Source organism: Hypanus sabinus, chromosome 2 (assembly GCF_030144855.1).
Source record: "Hypanus sabinus isolate sHypSab1 chromosome 2, sHypSab1.hap1, whole genome shotgun sequence".
In the NCBI taxonomy this organism is placed as follows: Eukaryota; Metazoa; Chordata; class Chondrichthyes; order Myliobatiformes; family Dasyatidae; genus Hypanus; species Hypanus sabinus.
This window is the reverse complement of record NC_082707.1, coordinates 38,660,572-38,678,658: the sequence shown is the minus strand read 5'-3', so window position 1 is coordinate 38,678,658 and position 18,087 is coordinate 38,660,572. Positions and strand designations below refer to the sequence as shown.

Below are 18,087 nucleotides of genomic sequence, written 5' to 3'. Positions count from 1 at the left end.
TGCTGTTCTGACATACTCACGAGTGAACATTGGTTATATAAATATTGGACAATAATGGAAATCATTTTGTATCTCTGCTACTACAGTGTAGCAGTAATTTTGTTGTCAGAATTCATGACATAAAAATCAACTTGAAATGCTAATTCGTATGGTGTTTATTCTACAATTACTCCATGCTGCCATGTGAGATTTACATAATATACATACCTGCAGTTTATAATAATTGCACAATTTCAACAAAGAATTGAAAATATCAAGAAAATACATAAATTACCTAAATCTAATCTTTTTAGATATTTACAAATTAGAAATTTTTAATATAAAGTTTTACTGTCCTTTCCCAATTCAACTTTGATAGACTTTTCAGACATGATTTTTACCCTGAATCCTTGTCAGAAAGGATTAGTGGCTTTTATTTATAATAGGATTACGAAGATACAACCAGAAATATCAGGTAGAATTAAACAGGAGTGGGAAAAAGAACTTCAAAATAATATATCAACAGAAAAATGGGAAAAAATTTTACAAATGGTTAATTCTTCTTCTGTATGTGCTAAACATGCTTTAATACAATTTAAGGTCGTACATAGAGCTCATATGTCTAAAGATAAGCTTGCTCGATTCTATTCTCATATTAACCCTCAATGTGACAGATGTCATTCAGATGTGGCCTCATTGACCCACATGTTTTGGTCATGTTCCACTTTACATAACTATTGGAATGACATATTTGCTACAATTTCCTCAATTTGGAATATTGATTTACAACCTCATTTTATTACTGCAATTTTTGGTATACCAAATGAGGATGGTAGTCGACTTTCCCCTTCAATTAGATGAATGATCGCCTTTGTAACATTAATGGCCAGAAGGTCTATATTACAAAAATGGAAAGAAGTAAATCCTCCAACCACATTTCAGTGGTTTTCTCAAACTATCTCTTGTCTGAGTTTAGAAAAAATTAGAAGTACTATTTTCGATTCATCAATTAATTTTGAAGAAACTTGGGGACCGTTCATTCGACACTTTCATTTGAATTAATTTGGCCTCTTCCAGACATTTTCTTTTTTTATTCTTGTTCTGGTATGGAGTTCCGGAGTTTTTGACACTATCATACTCATATAAACTGGTATTATTGCCCATGTTAGTTTAGGGAAAAAAAGAAAAAAAAAAGAAAATACGATGCCATTTATCGACATTGTAAAATGCGACATACAGGCTGTTATTTGGTTAGTTTTGTAATGACAGAAAAATATATAAGAGTGCTATAACACCATACAGTGTGTTCCCACTGTTGAGAACTTTCTGAAAGCTCTCGCACATCAAAGGTAGATGTTTCACATGTATACTATATATCATTAACTTCTTTTCCTTCCAGACATCGATGAATGTGCAACCAACACATCAAACTGTCAACAAATCTGCAACAACACAATCGGAAGCTTTGTGTGCGGTTGTAATCAAGGTTTCAGCATCAAATTCAACAATACTTCACTTTGTGATGGTGGGTTGTGTTCCAAAAGTTTTTTTTTCAGATTTATTAAATGGTATATAAATTTGCTGTTCTGACATACTCACGAGTGAACATTGGTTATATAAATATTGGACAATAATGGAAATCATGTTGTATCTCTGCTCTGCAGTGTAACAGTAATTTTGTTGTCAGAATTCATGACATAAAAATCAACTTGAAATGCTAATTCGTATGGTGTTTATTCTACAATTACTCCATGCGACCATGTGAGATTTACATAATATACATACCTGCAGTTTATAATAATTGCACAATTTCAACAAAGAATTGAAAATATCAAGAAAATACGATGCCATTTATTGACATTTTAAAGTGCTTCATACTCGCTGTTATTTGGTTAGTTTTGTAACGACAGAATAATATATAGGAGTGCTATATCACCATCCAGCGTGTTCCCACTGTCCAGCACCTTCTGAAATCTCTCGTACATCAAAGGTAGATGTTTCACATATATACTATATATCATTTTCTTCTTTTACTTCCAGACATCGATGAATGTGCAACCAACACATCAAACTGTCAGCAAACCTGCAACAACACAATCGGAAGCTTTGTATGTGATTGTAATCCAGGCTTCAGCATCAACATCACTAATACTTCTCTTTGTGATGGTGGGTTGTGGTCCAAATGTATATTTTTTTTAAGATTTCCTATACGGTATTTAAATTGGCTGTTCTGACTTGCTGATGACTAAATATTGCTTATATTAATATTGGATGTTAAAGGATATTAGTATATCTACTAATACAATGTAGGCATAATTTTACCTCAGAAGTAATGAGAGAAAAATCAATTTCAAATGCTCTCTCTTATCGTGGTTATTCTACAATAGTACACGACACCATGTGAAGTTTATAGAATGCACCTTCACTTTATAATAATTGTATTATTTGAAATGCTGCCGCTTCTTCAAAAGTTTGTAAACTGGAGTAAAGTTTGATACTTAAGTTTGATGTTCATTTATAGTGAAGTATGCCACAGACACTGATTTGGCAATGTTTATAATGACAGGGAAATATTTCTGAGTATCTCTACTCTACACTTTGTATTACTACTGTACTGTCGTTCCTGAAATTCTTTGTCAGAGTATCAGCTAACGCTAAGCATGTGCTTGATATGACAAATTCTGTTTTCCCTGCAGACATTGACGAATGTGCAACCAACACATCAAGCTGTCAACAAATCTGCAACAACACAATCGGAAGCTTTGTGTGCGGTTGCAATGCAGGTTTCAGCATCAATGTCAACAATACTTCACTTTGTGATGGTGGGTTGTGTTGCAAATGTATTTTTTTTATCAGATTTCCTATATGGTATTTAAATTGGCAGTTCTGACTTGCTGATGACTAAATATTGCTTATATTAATATTGGATGGTAACGGACATTAGTATCTCTACTAATACAATGTAGGCACAATTTTACCTCAGAAGTAATGATAGCAAAATCAATTTCAAAAGCTCTCTCTTATTGTGGTTATTCTACAATTAGTACACGACACCATGTGAAGTTTACAGAATGCACCTTCTCTTTATAATAATTCTATAATTTGAAATTCTCACGCTTCTTCAAAATTTTGTAAACTGGAGTAAAGTGTGATGTTCATTATAGTGAAGTGTGCCACAGGCACTGATTTGGCAATGTTTATAATGACAGGGAAATATTTCTGAGTATCTCTACTCTACACTTTGTATTACTACTGTACTGTCTTTCCTGAAATTCTTGGTCAGAGTATCAGCTAATGTTAAGCATGCGCTTGATATGACATCTTCTCTTTTCCCTACAGACATCGACGAATGTGCAACCAACACATCAAGCTGTCAACAAATCTGCAACAACACAATCGGAAGCTTTGTGTGCGGTTGCAATCCAGGTTTCAGCATCAATGTCAACAATACTTCACTTTGTGATGGTGGGTTGTGTTCCAAAAGTTTTTTTTTTCAGATTTATTAATTGGTATTTAAATTTGCTGTTCTGACATACTCACGAGTGAACATTGGTTATATAAATTTTGGGCAATAATGGATATCATTTTGTATCTCTGCTACTACAGTGTAGCAGTAATTTTGTTGTCAGAATTCATGACATAAAAATCAACTTGAAATGCTAATTCGTATGGTGTTTATTCTACAATTAGTCCATGATACCATGTGAAATTTACATAATATACATACCTGCAGTTTATTATAATTGCACAATTTCAACAAAGAATTGAAAATATCAAGAAAATACGATGCCATTTATCGACGTTTTAAAGTGTGTCATACTCGCTGTTATTTGGTTAGTTTTGTAATGACAGAAAAATATATAGGAGTGCTATAACACCATCCAGCGTGTTCCCACTGTCGAGAACTTTCTGAAGTCTCTCGTACATCAAAGCTAGATGTTTCACATGTATACTATCTATCATTTTCTTCTTCTAGACATCGATGAATGTGCAACCAACACATCAAACTGTCAGCAAACCTGCAACAACACAATCGGAAGCTTCGTATGTGATTGTAATCCAGGCTTCAGCATCAACATCACTAATACTTCTCTTTGTGATGGTGGGTTGTGTTCCAAATGTATATTTTTTTTCAGATTTCCTATACGGTATTTAAATTGGCTGTTCTGACTTGCTGATGACTAAATATTGCTTATATTAATATTGGATGTTAAAGGATATTAGTATATCTACTAATACAATGTAGGCATAATTTTACCTCAGATGTAATGATAGAAAAATCAATTTCAAATGCTCTCTCTTATCGTGGTTATTCTACAATAGTACACGACACCATGTGAAGTTTATAGAATGCACCTTCACTTTATAATAATTGTATTATTTGAAATGCTGCCGCTTCTTCAAAAGTTTGTAAACTGGAGTAAAGTTTGATACTTAAGTTTGATGTTCATTATAGTGAAGTATGCCACAGACACTGATTTGGCAATGTTTATAATGACAGGGAAATATTTCTGAGTATCTCTACTCTACACTTTGTATTACTACTGTACTGTCGTTCCTGAAATTCTTTGTCAGAGTATCAGCTAACGCTAAGCATGTGCTTGATATGACAAATTCTGTTTTCCCTGCAGACATTGACGAATGTGCAACCAACACATCAAGCTGTCTACAAATCTGCAACAACACAATCGGAAGCTTTGTGTGCGGTTGCAATCCAGGTTTCAGCATCAATGTCAACAATACTTCACTTTGTGATGGTGGGTTGTGTTGCAAATGTATTTTTTTTATCAGATTTCCTATATGGTATTTAAATTGGCAGTTCTGACTTGCTCATGACTAAATATTGCTTATATTAATATTGGATGGTAAAGGACATTAGTATCTCTACTAATACAATGTAGGCACAATTTTACCTCAGAAGTAATGATAGCAAAATCAATTTCAAAAGCTCTCTCTTATTGTGGTTATTCTACAATTAGTACACGACACCATGTGAAGTTTACAGAATGCACCTTCTCTTTATAATAATTCTATAATTTGAAATTCTCACGCTTCTTCAAAATTTTGTAAACTGGAGTAAAGTGTGATGTTCATTATAGTGAAGTGTGCCACAGGCACTGATTTGGCAATGTTTATAATGACAGGGAAATATTTCTGAGTATCTCTACTCTACACTTTGTATTACTACTGTACTGTCTTTCCTGAAATTCTTGGTCAGAGTATCAGCTAATGCTAAGCATGCGCTTGATATGACATCTTCTCTTTTCCCTACAGACATCGACGAATGTGCAACCAACACATCAAGCTGTCAACAAATCTGCAACAACACAATCGGAAGCTTTGTGTGCGGTTGCAATCCAGGTTTCAGCATCAATGTCAACAATACTTCACTTTGTGATGGTGGGTTGTGTTCCAAACGTATTTTTTCAGATTTATTAAATGGTATTTAAATTTGCTGTTCTGACATGCTCATGAGTGAACATTGGTTATATAAATATTGGACAATATAGGATATCATTTTGTATCTCTGCTACTACAGTGCAGCAATAATTTTGTTGTCAGAATTCATGACATAAAAATCAACTTCAAATGCTAAATCGTATGGTGTATATTCTACAACTACTCCACGCTACCATGTGAGATTTACATAATATACATACCTGCAGTTTATAATAATTGCACAATTTCAACAAAGAATTGCAAATATCAAGAAAATATGATGCCATTTATTGATATTGTAAAGTGCATCATATACGCCGTGATTTGGTTAGTTTTGTAATGACAGAAAAATATATAGGAGTGCTATATCACCATACAACGTGTTCCCACTGTCCAGAACCTTCTGAAATCTCTCGTACATCAAAGCCATATGTTTCACATATATACTATATATCATTTTCTTCTTTTACTTCCAGACATCGATGAATGTGCAACCAACACATCAAACTGTCAGCAAACCTGCAACAACACAAGCGGAAGCTTTGTATGTGATTGTAATCCAGGCTTCAGCATCAACATCACTAATACTTCTCTTTGTGATGGTGGGTTGTGTTCCAAACAATTTTTTCTTCAGAGATATTAAATGGTATTTAAATTTACTGTTCTGATATGCTCATGAGTGAACATTGGTTATATAAATATTGGACAGAATAGTATATCATTTTGTATCTCTCCTACAACTGTGTAGCAGTAATTTTGTTGTCAGAATTCATGACATAAAAATCAACTTGAAATGCTAATTCGTATGGTGTTTATTCTACAATTACTCCATGCTACCATGTGATATTTATATAATATATATCCCTGCAGTTTATAATAATTGCACAATTTCAACAAAGAATTGAAAATATGAAGAAAATACGATGCCATTTATCGACATTTTAAAGTGCGTCATACTCGCTGCAATTTGGTTAGTTTTGTAATGACAGAAAAATATATAGGAGTGCTATAACTCCATACAGCATGCTCCCACTGTGGAGAACTTTCTGAAATCTCTCGTACATCAAAGGCAGATGTTTCATATATATTGTTACTTATCCCGAAACTGGATAACTTACCAGCAAAGATAGAGAGGTCCGTTGAAGTGTGATGTCACTATTTTCAAACGTTTTTATTTATAAAGGGGCACAAAAGTAAGGTTAATACAAACATTCAGATAATGCACGTCGTCAATTCTCAATCTAAAGCGCGCGTATAGTAATAATCATCATTAAGCAGTGAGCTCTACGGCTGTCTAGGGGTCAATATATTGTCTGTTGGAAATATAAAGTCACTGAGAAGTCTGCAGGCTTCAGCCCTTTGGGAATCGCTGGGTTTCTCGTGGGGCGACAGAGAGAGAGATTGGGGAGAAGAGGAGAAACTTGCCGGGTCTTTGATGAAGCTTCCGTGAAATCGGGGGAGCGTTGGTTCCCTCTCCCCGATGTTAGTTAAAAGCAGTTTTCCGTGATTCCAACCACAAATTCCAATCCCGGAATCTAACGCACGTGGCTTCCTTCAGAATGGCTTCCCGCTGCTGCGGGATCACTCTCGTGTCTTCTTGGTGCGTCTGAAGGGTTTGTCCCCCTGAGACTCTCCTTTATACTTCCTCACGGGGTCGCAGGTGTCAATCAGGTTGGGATGATGCAATCTCTCAACCAGCCCACCTTGCCCGAGGGCTTTTCACGTGGTCTCCATGAGACAATAGTCACTGTCGCCTTATTTTACATCCCGAGTGGAACGTGCTCTTCGGCACATTTCTCTCTCTCCCACCTCCTGAGTCTGTTCAGCACGTCTCCCTCTCTATCTCTTCCTGGGCCTACAGACCCACCCCCCCCTCAAAAGGTGCTCTTGCGCTTCTCACAAAGGAGGGGGCTGGGATCATAACAATATAATATATATATCATTTTCTTCTTTTCCTTCCAACATCGATGAATGTGCAACCAACACATCAAACTGTCAGCAAATCTGCAACAACACAATCGGAAGCTTTGTGTGCGGTTGCAATCCAGGTTTCAGCATCAACGTCAACAATACTTCTCTTTGTGATGGTGGGATGTGTTGCAAATGTATTTTTCTTTCAGATTTCCTATATGGTATTTAAATTGGCAGTTCTGACTTGCTGATGACTAAATATTGCTTATATTAATATTGGATGATAAAGGATATTAGTATCTCTACTAATACAATGTAGGCACAATTTTACCTCAGAAGTAATGATAGCAAAATCAATTTGAAAAGCTCTCTCTTATCGTGGTTATTCTACAATTAGTACACGACACCATGTGAAGTTTACAGAATGCAACTTCTCTTTATAATAATTCTATAATTTGAAATTCTCAGGCTTCTTCAAAATTTTGTAAACTGGAGTAAAGTGTGATGTTCATTATAGTGAAGTGTGCCACAGGCACTGATTTGGCAATGTTTATAATGACAGGGAAATATTTCTGAGTAGCTATACTCCACACTTCGTATTACTACTGTACTGTCATTCCCGAAATTCTTGGTCAGAGTATCAGCTAATGCTAAGCATGCGCTTGATATGACATCTTCTCGTTTCCCTGCAGACATCGATGAATGTGCAACCAACACATCAAACTGTCAGCAAACCTGCAACAACACAATCGGAAGCTTTGTGTGTGATTGTAATCCAGGCTTCAGCATCAACATCACTAATACTTCTCTTTGTGATGGTGGGTTGTGTTCCAAATGTATATTTTTTTTCAGATTTCCTATACGGTATTTAAATTGGCTGTTCTGACATGCTGATGACTAAATATTGCTTATATTAATATTGGATGATAAAGGATATTAGTATATCTACTAATACAATGTAGGCATAATTTTACCTCAGATGTAATGATAGAAAAATCAATTTCAAATGCTCTCTCTTATCGTGGTTATTCTACAATAGTACACGACACCATGTGAAGTTTATAGAATGCACCTTCACTTTATAATAATTGTATTATTTGAAATGCTGCCACTTCTTCAAAAGTTTGTAAACAGGTGTAAAGTTTGATTCTGTTGTTCATTATAGTGAAGTATGCCACAGACACTGATTTGGCAATGTTTATAATGACTGGGAAATATTTCTGAGTATCTCTACTCTACACTTTGCATTACTAATGTACTGTCGTTCCTGAAATTCTTTGTCAGAGTATCAGCTAACGGTAAGCATGTGCTTGATATGACAAATTCTGTTTTCCCTGCAGACATTGACGAATGTGCAACCAACACATCAAGCTGTCAACAAATCTGCAACAACACAATCGGAAGCTTTGTGTGCGTTTGCAATCCAGGTTTCAGCATCAATGTCAACAATACTTCACTTTGTGATGGTGGGTTGTCTTGCAAATGTATTTTTTTTTCAGATTTCCTATATGGTATTTAAATTGGCAGTTCTGACTTGCTGATGACTAAATATTGCTTATATTAATATTGGATGGTAAAGGACATTAGTATCTCTACTAATACAATGTAGGCACAATTTTACCTCAGAAGTAATGATAGCAAAATCAATTTCAAAAGCTCTCTCTTATTGTGGTTATTCTACAATTAGTACACGACACCATGTGAAGTTTACAGAATGCACCTTCTCTTTATAATAATTCTATAATTTGAAATTCTCACGCTTCTTCAAAATTTTGTAAACTGGAGTAAAGTGTGATGTTCATTCTAGTGAAGTGTGCCACAGGCACTGATTTGGCAATGTTTATAATGACAGGGAAATATTTCTGAGTATCTCTACTCTACACTTTGTATTACTACTGTACTGTCTTTCCTGAAATTCTTGGTCAGAGTATCAGCTAATGCTAAGCATGCGCTTGATATGACATCTTCTCTTTTCCCTGCAGACATTGACGAATGTGCAACCAACACATCAAACTGCCAACAAATCTGCAACAACACAATCGGAAGCTTCGTGTGTGATTGTAATCCAGGCTTCAGCATCAATTTCAACAATACTTCTCTTTGTGATGGTGGGTTGTGTTCCAAACAAATTTTTCTTCAGAGATATTAAATGGTATATAAATTTGCTGTTCTGACATACTCACGAGTGAACATTGGTTATATAAATATTGGACAATAATGGAAATCATTTTGTATCTCTGCTACTGCAGTGTAGCAGTAATTTTGTTGTCAGAATTCATGACATAAAAATCAACTTGAAATGCTAATTCGTATGGTGTTTATTCTACAATTACTCCATGCTACCATGTGAGATTTACATAATATACATACCTGCAGTTTATAATAATTGCACAATTTCAACAAAGAATTGAAAATATCAAGAAAATACGATGCCATTTATTGACATTTTAAAGTGTGTCATTCTGGCTGTTATTTGGTTAGTTTTGTAATGACAGAAAAATATATAGGAGTGCTATAACACCATACAGCGTGGTCCCACTGTCCAGAACCTTTTGAAATCTCTCGTACATCAAAGCCAGATGTTTCACATATATACTATATATCATTTTCTTCTTTGACTTCCAGACATCGATGAATGTGCAACCAACACATCAAACTGTCAGCAAACCTGCAACAACACAATCGGAAGCTTTGTGTGTGATTGTAATCCAGGCTTCAGCATCAATGTCAACAATACTTCACTATGTGATGGTGGGTTGTGTTCCAAACGCTTTTTTTTTCAGATTTATTAAATTGTATATAAATTTGCTGTTCTGACATACTCACGAGTGAACATTGGTTATATAAATATTGGACAATAATGGAAATCATTTTGTATATCTGCTACTGCAGTGTAGCAGTAATTTTGTTGTCAGAATTCATGACATAAAAATCAACTTGAAATGCTAATTCGTATAGTGTTTATTCTACAATTACTCCATGCTACCATGTGAGATTTACATAATATACATACCTGCAGTTTATAATAATTGCACAATTTCAACAAAGAATTGAAAATATCAAGAAAATACGATGCCATTTATTGACATTTTAAAGTGCTTCATACTCGCTGTTATTTGGTTAGTTTTGTAATGACAGAAAAATATATCGGAGTGCTATATCACCATACAACGTGTTCCCACTGTCCAGAACCTTCTGAAATCTCTCGTACATCAAAGGTAGATGTTTCACATATATACTATATATCATTTTCTTCTTTTACATCCAGACATCGATGAATGTGCAACCAACACATCAAACTGTCAGCAAACCTGCAACAACACAATCGGAAGCTTTGTGTGTGATTGTAATCCAGGCTTCAGCATCAACATCACTAATACTTCTCTTTGTGATGGTGGGTTGTGTTCCAAATGTATATTTTTTTTCAGATTTCCTATACGGTATTTAAATTGGCTGTTCTGACTTGCTGATGACTAAATATTGCTTATATTAATATTGGATGATAAAGGATATTAGTATATCTACTAATACAATGTAGGCATAATTTTACCTCAGATGTAATGATAGAAAAATCAATTTCAAATGCTCTCTCTTATCGTGGTTATTCTACAATAGTACACGACACCATGTGAAGTTTATAGAATGCACCTTCACTTTATAATAATTGTATTATTTGAAATGCTGCCGCTTCTTTAAAAGTTTGTAAACAGGTGTAAAGTTTGATTCTGTTGTTCATTATAGTGAAGTATGCCACAGACACTGATTTGGCAATGTTTATAATGACTGGGAAATATTTCTGAGTATCTCTACTCTACACTTTGCATTACTAATGTACTGTCGTTCCTGAAATTCTTTGTCAGAGTATCAGCTAACGGTAAGCATGTGCTTGATATGACAAATTCTGTTTTCCCTGCAGACATTGACGAATGTGCAACCAACACATCAAGCTGTCAACAAATCTGCAACAACACAATCGGAAGCTTTGTGTGCGTTTGCAATCCAGGTTTCAGCATCAATGTCAACAATACTTCACTTTGTGATGGTGGGTTGTCTTGCAAATGTATTTTTTTTTCAGATTTCCTATATGGTATTTAAATTGGCAGTTCTGACTTGCTGATGACTAAATATTGCTTATATTAATATTGGATGGTAAAGGACATTAGTATCTCTACTAATACAATGTAGGCACAATTTTACCTCAGAAGTAATGATAGCAAAATCAATTTCAAAAGCTCTCTCTTATTGTGGTTATTCTACAATTAGTACACGACACCATGTGAAGTTTACAGAATGCACCTTCTCTTTATAATAATTCTATAATTTGAAATTCTCACGCTTCTTCAAAATTTTGTAAACTGGAGTAAAGTGTGATGTTCATTCTAGTGAAGTGTGCCACAGGCACTGATTTGGCAATGTTTATAATGACAGGGAAATATTTCTGAGTATCTCTACTCTACACTTTGTATTACTACTGTACTGTCTTTCCTGAAATTCTTGGTCAGAGTATCAGCTAATGCTAAGCATGCGCTTGATATGACATCTTCTCTTTTCCCTGCAGACATTGACGAATGTGCAACCAACACATCAAACTGCCAACAAATCTGCAACAACACAATCGGAAGCTTCGTGTGTGATTGTAATCCAGGCTTCAGCATCAATTTCAACAATACTTCTCTTTGTGATGGTGGGTTGTGTTCCAAACAAATTTTTCTTCAGAGATATTAAATGGTATATAAATTTGCTGTTCTGACATACTCACGAGTGAACATTGGTTATATAAATATTGGACAATAATGGAAATCATTTTGTATCTCTGCTACTGCAGTGTAGCAGTAATTTTGTTGTCAGAATTCATGACATAAAAATCAACTTGAAATGCTAATTCGTATGGTGTTTATTCTACAATTACTCCATGCTACCATGTGAGATTTACATAATATACATACCTGCAGTTTATAATAATTGCACAATTTCAACAAAGAATTGAAAATATCAAGAAAATACGATGCCATTTATTGACATTTTAAAGTGCGTCATTCTGGCTGTTATTTGGTTAGTTTTGTAATGACAGAAAAATATATAGGAGTGCTATAACACCATACAGCGTGTTCCCACTGTCCAGAACCTTTTGAAATCTCTCGTACATCAAAGCCAGATGTTTCACATATATACTATATATCATTTTCTTCTTTGACTTCCAGACATCGATGAATGTGCAACCAACACATCAAACTGTCAGCAAACCTGCAACAACACAATCGGAAGCTTTGTGTGTGATTGTAATCCAGGCTTCAGCATCAATGTCAACAATACTTCACTATGTGATGGTGGGTTGTGTTCCAAACGCTTTTTTTTTCAGATTTATTAAATTGTATATAAATTTGCTGTTCTGACATACTCACGAGTGAACATTGGTTATATAAATATTGGACAATAATGGAAATCATTTTGTATATCTGCTACTGCAGTGTAGCAGTAATTTTGTTGTCAGAATTCATGACATAAAAATCAACTTGAAATGCTAATTCGTATGGTGTTTATTCTACAATTACTCCATGCTACCATGTGAGATTTACATAATATACATACCTGCAGTTTATAATAATTGCACAATTTCAACAAAGAATTGAAAATATCAAGAAAATACGATGCCATTTATTGACATTTTAAAGTGCTTCATACTCGCTGTTATTTGGTTAGTTTTGTAATGACAGAAAAATATATCGGAGTGCTATATCACCATACAACGTGTTCCCACTGTCCAGAACCTTCTGAAATCTCTCGTACATCAAAGGTAGATGTTTCACATATATACTATATATCATTTTCTTCTTTTACATCCAGACATCGATGAATGTGCAACCAACACATCAAACTGTCAGCAAACCTGCAACAACACAATCGGAAGCTTTGTGTGTGATTGTAATCCAGGCTTCAGCATCAACATCACTAATACTTCTCTTTGTGATGGTGGGTTGTGTTCCAAATGTATATTTTTTTTCAGATTTCCTATACGGTATTTAAATTGGCTGTTCTGACTTGCTGATGACTAAAAATTGCTTATATTAATATTGGATGATAAAGGATATTAGTATATCTACTAATACAATGTAGGCATAATTTTACCTCAGATGTAATGATAGAAAAATCAATTTCAAATGCTCTCTCTTATCGTGGTTATTCTACAATTAGTACACGACACCATGTGAAGTTTACAGAATGCACCTTCTCTTTATAATAATTCTATAATTTGAAATTCTCACGCTTCTTCAAAATTTTGTAAACTGGAGTAAAGTGTGATGTTCATTCTAGTGAAGTGTGCCACAGGCACTGATTTGGCAATGTTTATAATGACAGGGAAATATTTCTGAGTATCTCTACTCTACACTTTGTATTACTACTGTACTGTCTTTCCTGAAATTCTTGGTCAGAGTATCAGCTAATGCTAAGCATGCGCTTGATATGACATCTTCTCTTTTCCCTGCAGACATTGACGAATGTGCAACCAACACATCAAACTGCCAACAAATCTGCAACAACACAATCGGAAGCTTCGTGTGTGATTGTAATCCAGGCTTCAGCATCAATTTCAACAATACTTCTCTTTGTGATGGTGGGTTGTGTTCCAAACAAATTTTTCTTCAGAGATATTAAATGGTATATAAATTTGCTGTTCTGACATACTCACGAGTGAACATTGGTTATATAAATATTGGACAATAATGGAAATCATTTTGTATCTCTGCTACTGCAGTGTAGCAGTAATTTTGTTGTCAGAATTCATGACATAAAAATCAACTTGAAATGCTAATTCGTATGGTGTTTATTCTACAATTACTCCATGCTACCATGTGAGATTTACATAATATACATACCTGCAGTTTATAATAATTGCACAATTTCAACAAAGAATTGAAAATATCAAGAAAATACGATGCCATTTATTGACATTTTAAAGTGCGTCATTCTGGCTGTTATTTGGTTAGTTTTGTAATGACAGAAAAATATATAGGAGTGCTATAACACCATACAGCGTGTTCCCACTGTCCAGAACCTTTTGAAATCTCTCGTACATCAAAGCCAGATGTTTCACATATATACTATATATCATTTTCTTCTTTGACTTCCAGACATCGATGAATGTGCAACCAACACATCAAACTGTCAGCAAACCTGCAACAACACAATCGGAAGCTTTGTGTGTGATTGTAATCCAGGCTTCAGCATCAATGTCAACAATACTTCACTATGTGATGGTGGGTTGTGTTCCAAACGCTTTTTTTTTCAGATTTATTAAATTGTATATAAATTTGCTGTTCTGACATACTCACGAGTGAACATTGGTTATATAAATATTGGACAATAATGGAAATCATTTTGTATATCTGCTACTGCAGTGTAGCAGTAATTTTGTTGTCAGAATTCATGACATAAAAATCAACTTGAAATGCTAATTCGTATGGTGTTTATTCTACAATTACTCCATGCTACCATGTGAGATTTACATAATATACATACCTGCAGTTTATAATAATTGCACAATTTCAACAAAGAATTGAAAATATCAAGAAAATACGATGCCATTTATTGACATTTTAAAGTGCTTCATACTCGCTGTTATTTGGTTAGTTTTGTAATGACAGAAAAATATATCGGAGTGCTATATCACCATACAACGTGTTCCCACTGTCCAGAACCTTCTGAAATCTCTCGTACATCAAAGGTAGATGTTTCACATATATACTATATATCATTTTCTTCTTTTACATCCAGACATCGATGAATGTGCAACCAACACATCAAACTGTCAGCAAACCTGCAACAACACAATCGGAAGCTTTGTGTGTGATTGTAATCCAGGCTTCAGCATCAACATCACTAATACTTCTCTTTGTGAGGGTGGGTTGTGTTCCAAATGTATATTTTTTTTCAGATTTCCTATACGGTATTTAAATTGGCTGTTCTGACTTGCTGATGACTAAAAATTGCTTATATTAATATTGGATGATAAAGGATATTAGTATATCTACTAATACAATGTAGGCATAATTTTACCTCAGATGTAATGATAGAAAAATCAATTTCAAATGCTCTCTCTTATCGTGGTTATTCTACAATAGTACACGACACCATGTGAAGTTTATAGAATGCACCTTCACTTTATAATAATTGTATTATTTGAAATGCTGCCGCTTCTTCAAAAGTTTGTAAACTGGAGTAAAGTTTGATACTTAAGTTTGATGTTCATTATAGTGAAGTATGCCACAGACACTGATTTGGCAATGTTTATAATGACAGGGAAATATTTCTGAGTATCTCTACTCTACACTTTGTATTACTACTGTACTGTCGTTCCTGAAATTCTTTGTCAGAGTATCAGCTAACGCTAAGCATGTGCTTGATATGACAAATTCTGTTTTCCCTGCAGACATTGACGAATGTGCAACCAACACATCAAACTGTCAACAAATCTGCAACAACACAATCGGAAGCTTTGTGTGCGGTTGCAATGCAGGTTTCAGCATCAATGTCAACAATACTTCACTTTGTGATGGTGGGTTGTCTTGCAAATGTATTTTTTTTCAGATTTCCTATATGGTATTTAAATTGGCAGTTCTGACTAGCTGATGACTAAATATTGCTTATATTAATATTGGATGGTAAAGGACATTAGTATCTCTACTAATACAATGTAGGCACAATTTTACCTCAGAAGTAATGATAGCAAAATCAATTTCAAAAGCTCTCTCTTATTGTGGTTATTCTACAATTAGTACACGACACCATGTGAAGTTTACAGAATGCACCTTCTCCTTATAATAATTCTATAATTTGACATTCTCACGCTTCTTCAAAATTTTGTAAACTGGAGTAAAGTGTGATGTTCATTATAGTGAAGTGTGCCACAGGCACTGATTTGGCAATGTTTATAATGACAGGGAAATATTTCTGAGTAGCTATACTTCCACACTTTGTATTACTACTGTATTTTCTTTTCCGAAATTCTTTGTCAGAGTATCAGCGAATGCTAAGCATGCGCTTGATATGACATCTTCTCTTTTCCCTACAGACATCGATGAATGTGCAACCAACACATCAAACTGTCAACAAATCTGCAACAACACAATCGGAAGCTTTGTGTGCGGTTGCAATCCAGGTTTCAGCATCAATGTCAACAATACTTCACTTTGTGATGGTGGGTTGTGTTCCAAACGTTTCTTTTTTCAGATTTATTAAATGGTATATAAATTTGCTGTTCTGACGTACTCACGAGTGAACATCGGTTATATAAATATTGGACAATAATGGAAATCATTTTGTATCTCTGCTACTGCAGTGTAGCAGTAATTTTGTTGTCAGAATTCATGACATAAAAATCAACTTGAAATGCTAATTCGTATGGTGTTTATTCTACAATTACTCCATGCTACCATGTGAGATTTACATAATATACATACCTGCAGTATATAATAATTGCACAATTTCAACAAAGGATTGAAAATATCAAGAAAATACGATGCCATTTATTGACATTTTAAAGTGCGTCATTCTGGCTGTTATTTGGTTAGTTTTGTAATGACAGAAAAATATATAGGAGTGCTATAACACCATACAGCGTGTTCCCACTGTCCAGAACCTTTTGAAATCTCTCGTACATCAAAGCCAGATGTTTCACATATATACTATATATCATTTTCTTCTTTGACTTCCAGACATCGATGAATGTGCAACCAACACATCAAACTGTCAACAAACCTGCAACAACACAATCGGAAGCTTTGTGTGTGATTGTAATCCAGGCTTCAGCATCAATGTCAACAATACTTCACTATGTGATGGTGGGTTGTGTTCCAAACGCTTTTTTTTTCAGATTTATTAAATTGTATATAAATTTGCTGTTCTGACATACTCACGAGTGAACATTGGTTATATAAATATTGGACAATAATGGAAATCATTTTGTATCTCTGCTACTGCAGTGTAGCAGTAATTTTGTTGTCAGAATTCATGACATAAAAATCAACTTGAAATGCTAATTCGTATGGTGTTTATTCTACAATTACTCCATGCTACCATGTGAGATTTACATAATATACATACCTGCAGTATATAATAATTGCACAATTTCAACAAAGGATTGAAAATATCAAGAAAATACGATGCCATTTATTGACATTTTAAAGTGCTTCATACTCGCTGTTATTTGGTTAGTTTTGTAATGACAGAAAAATATATAGGAGTGCTATATCACCATACAACGTGTTCCCACTGTCCAGCACCTTCTGAAATCTCTCGTACATCGAAGGTAGATGTTTCACATATATACTATATATCATTTTCTTCTTTTACATCCAGACATCGATGAATGTGCAACCAACACATCAAACTGTCAGCAAACCTGCAACAACACAATCGGAAGCTTTGTGTGTGATTGTAATCCAGGCTTCAACATCAACATCACTAATACTTCTCTTTGTGATGGTGGGTTGTGTTCCAAATGTATATTTTTTTTCAGATTTCCTATATGGTATTTAAATTGGCTGTTCTGACTTGCTGATGACTAAAAATTGCTTATATTAATATTGGAAGATAAAGGATATTAGTATATCTACTAATACAATGTAGGCATAATTTTACCTCAGATGTAATGATAGAAAAATCAATTTCAAATGCTCTCTCTTATCGTGGTTATTCTACAATAGTACACGACACCATGTGAAGTTATAGAATGCACCTTCACTTTATAATAATTGTATT

The 18,087-nt window shown here is 34.5% G+C and overlaps 1 protein-coding gene across 1 annotated transcript in view; it reads left to right on the top strand.

Moving 5' to 3' along the window:
* Positions 1–18,087, top strand: part of LOC132403417 (mucin-3B-like) — a 190,493-nt gene that overhangs the window by 160,366 nt on the left and 12,040 nt on the right. The window contains exons 73-93 of the mRNA XM_059986826.1: positions 1,379–1,504; positions 2,020–2,145; positions 2,676–2,801; positions 3,319–3,444; positions 3,956–4,081; positions 4,611–4,736; positions 5,254–5,379; positions 5,895–6,020; positions 8,022–8,147; positions 8,670–8,795; positions 9,312–9,437; positions 10,598–10,723; positions 11,246–11,371; positions 11,888–12,013; positions 13,174–13,299; positions 13,817–13,942; positions 15,103–15,228; positions 15,758–15,883; positions 16,400–16,525; positions 17,043–17,168; positions 17,686–17,811. Coding sequence (XP_059842809.1) covers positions 1,379–1,504; positions 2,020–2,145; positions 2,676–2,801; positions 3,319–3,444; positions 3,956–4,081; positions 4,611–4,736; positions 5,254–5,379; positions 5,895–6,020; positions 8,022–8,147; positions 8,670–8,795; positions 9,312–9,437; positions 10,598–10,723; positions 11,246–11,371; positions 11,888–12,013; positions 13,174–13,299; positions 13,817–13,942; positions 15,103–15,228; positions 15,758–15,883; positions 16,400–16,525; positions 17,043–17,168; positions 17,686–17,811 — 2,646 coding nt within the window. The remainder of the gene's footprint in view (positions 1–1,378; positions 1,505–2,019; positions 2,146–2,675; positions 2,802–3,318; positions 3,445–3,955; positions 4,082–4,610; positions 4,737–5,253; positions 5,380–5,894; positions 6,021–8,021; positions 8,148–8,669; positions 8,796–9,311; positions 9,438–10,597; positions 10,724–11,245; positions 11,372–11,887; positions 12,014–13,173; positions 13,300–13,816; positions 13,943–15,102; positions 15,229–15,757; positions 15,884–16,399; positions 16,526–17,042; positions 17,169–17,685; positions 17,812–18,087) is intronic.